Source organism: Talpa europaea (assembly GCF_964194135.1).
Source record: "Talpa europaea genome assembly, chromosome: 1".
NCBI classification, from domain to species: domain Eukaryota; kingdom Metazoa; phylum Chordata; class Mammalia; order Eulipotyphla; family Talpidae; genus Talpa; species Talpa europaea.
The window spans coordinates 36,767,537-36,770,824 of record NC_140073.1 but is presented as its reverse complement, the minus strand read 5'-3'; the positions used below and the strand labels follow the sequence as shown (position 1 = coordinate 36,770,824).

The 3,288-nt window shown below is 32.0% G+C and overlaps 1 protein-coding gene across 1 annotated transcript; it reads left to right on the top strand.

Annotated features, from left to right (window-relative positions):
• Positions 1-1,329: 1,329 nt before the first annotated feature.
• On the top strand, positions 1,330-1,796 carry PTH (parathyroid hormone; the record flags this gene model as incomplete). The annotated part of the gene is made up of 2 exons (XM_084242983.1): positions 1,330-1,415; positions 1,535-1,796. 2 exons carry the CDS (start codon positions 1,330-1,332, stop codon positions 1,794-1,796), a joined length of 348 nt encoding a protein of 115 aa, XP_084099109.1.
• Between the last annotated feature and the right edge of the window lie 1,492 nt (positions 1,797-3,288).

The window sequence follows — 3,288 nt, the reverse complement described above, 5'->3', positions numbered from 1 at the left end:
TGAAATAGACTAATAAGGAATGAATAATTCTGATTTAAATAACCAATATAAATTTATTAAGTTGAATTAAATTTCCTTTTTTTTTTCCTACAGAATGTCCTTATCTGGATTATTTGGTTTATGACTAAGAGAGTTCAATCTTTATAGTTTGAGAAATTCAGTCTTACTGCTGAATGTTTATTCCCTTACATAAAGCCTTTACAAAATTTTTATTCTGAAAGCCGTAATGAATTTTAAGTGTGTTTTACAACCATTTCCCACCTTTTTCATGACACTCTTGTAAGAAGCTCATCTCTCTATTGAGAATAAGGAGCACAGCAAAGGTGTCTGAAGTTACTAGGTAAAAGTGACTAAGCTAGAATTAGGAACTTCTATTTATGGTGCCTTTTTCTGACATACAGAATTAAAGAGGATTCATTTGTTGCTTCATCAATAGTTTTATATTGCACAGTGAAAATAAAAGGAGTATAATATCATGTTTTTGTTACTTGTAATTGGTGTCATTCCGTTTAAAATATGAGTAGATAACCACTTTATGTGTATGTTAAAAGGGGGAACATTAAGCATTAAGAAAAAGCACTTATAATAATAGGCTTTGCAATTATTGAAATGAAGATTAAGGTAAGACTATTCTATTTTGAGATGAAAAGGTTTATGAGAAAAGTGCTAAAAATTATACTCAAACAAGATTGTTAATAACTTGAAGCAATAGGATACAGACAAGCATTTTTATATGAAGCTAGAACTCTCAATCCATATTACAAATAGCTAGATGATTTTTAAATGCCTTGACTCATTCTTTTTAATGGTAGGAGAAATATTCATTAATTCAGCAAAAATCTCTAAGTTAAAGCCTTTTAATTTGGTATTTATGATTTTTATTGCAGTGCCTGAAATGAAGTTGACTTTGCTAATAAATAATGTTAGCAATTTACCTAGTTACGAGAATTAGTCATTTTCAAGCAAATTACAAGCATTTCATTAAAACCAACAGAAAGTGTGGGAGGAAATTCAAAAAAGCTTTTTTATCCCTTACATGCCTTAAAATTCATTTATGAAAATTTGCACAAGAACTCTCCAAAAGAGATACCTAAGAAGCCAAACCTGATCTATTTTCTAAATCAAATTTTGTGTATATAAAATATACACTAATGTATCTGTAAAATAGATGGTTTTCAAAAACCAATCATGAAAACTAATCCAATTAATTGCTATCCCATCCTACACAGTTGTATGGTTATAAATGTAAATTACCATAAAATTAATTACATAGTTTGGGATGTTAAAAATATTTAAAATATCTCCACTTTGCTTTTCATTTTAGGGAAGATGATGTCTGCAAAAGACATTGTTAAAGTAATGGTTGTCATGTTTGCAATTTGTTTTCTTGCAAAATCGGATGGGAAACCTGTTAAGTAAGTACTATAACTTGTCCTGCATTTTAAGGGAATGGGAACTGGATTTTTAAGGATGACTATGCGATTTGGCAGAGGGGAGGTAATGGAGTGATCCTCTCTGTTTCTGTTCCTTCCAGGAAGAGATCTGTAAGTGAAATACAACTTATGCATAACCTGGGCAACCATTTGAACTCCATGGAAAGGGTGGAATGGCTGCGGAGGAAGCTGCAGGATGTACACAATTTTATTGCTCTTGGAGCTTCTCTAACTAACAGAGGTGGTGGTTCCCAAAGTTTCCGAAAGAAGGAAGACAATGTTCTAATTGAGAGCTACCCAAAAAGCCTTGGAGAAGCAGACAAAGCTGATGTGGATGTATTAATTAAAGCTAAATCACAGTGAAAACAGATCTGATTAGAGCACTGCTGTTGCCAATGTAGGGCAACAATTTTCCTCGCTGCTAATTTTTTCCAGCTCTATTAAGATTATAAAGTGCCAATATTTCTAATATTTCCAAGCTTTACTTGTGATCCATTACTAGCCACAATAATTATAATTTTAAATGACTAGTTCGATTCTACTTTTACTCATTTAAGAGTTCTCTTAATTATTCTATTTCTATTGTTTATTCTTTTAAAGTATGTTATTGCATAATTTATAAAAGAATAAAATTGCACTTTTTAACCTTTCATCTTACAATATAAAATAAAAACTTAATGATCATTCTAAATAATGATGTTAGGTATTCTCTTTTAAATCTTTGTGGTTATGAAAAACAGAAGTTTAAATTGATCATGACAAGGGGCCTCCTTTGTTGGCGCAGCAGTTGAGTGCTGGGCAGCCTCTGCAGCACTGGCTGGTTCCCTGGCAGGCGGCGAGAGTCCCACCCAAAAAATAAATAAATAAATAAATAAATAAATAAATAAATAAATAGATCATGACAAGATAGAACAATGCAAAATGTCTTTTTATTTGTTTATTTATTTATTTTACCTCAATAACATCTTTATTTTTTTTAAATAATAGATTTTATTTTTATATTCCCCATACAATTGCAACCCCCCCATTTTGACCCCAATCCCTCCCCTCCCACCCCCCACCCCCGCAAAATGTCTTTTTAATAAAGCGATTTACATTCTGATATTTTGACCATTATACCTTTAATATTACCAAAGTACCCAGGTCCCCAAATCCTTGATTGTGAAACAGTGCAGTTTATACTCCCACCAGCAGAGCTAAGCCCCCCATCTCCCTATTTCCACATACAACTGGAGTTATATAACTTACTAAAAGTTTTGATATATTGATATCAAAGAGTAGCTCATTTTAATTTGCATATCTCTGATTACTTGTGAGACTGACCTTCTCTCTCTGCATATTGGCCATTGGCCTTTACTATTTGTGAACAGATTATTTATATCCTTGGCCATTTTTTCCATTGGTTTTCTGGCCCTGTTCTCTTTTAATTGTTTATTTTGATATTGATGGCATATTTTCTCCTAACATATTGTATATACTTACTAACTCTGTGCTAAATTTTGATGAACTCAAATATATCATCTTTTCACCTTACTATTTTGAGGAGTCTTGCTGAACAAGTCTCTCTCCAAACCTGGGTCACAAAGTTGTAAATCTACTTGAGAGTTTTGCCCTTCACTTTTAAGTATTGATTTTTCTGGATTCTATTTTATTTATGACAAAACATTATATTTGGGCTTTATTTTTTTCATATGGCAGATACTGTTCCAAATACTAGTTATCAAACAATTCATTGTTTTCACATAGTTTTGTAGATACATTTAAAAAAATCATAGCTTAAGCTTCCATGCAGTTCTTATGCTAAGGCATCCTTTTCAGTAAAACAAGTCAGATGAGCTTCCAGATAGAGGCCCAC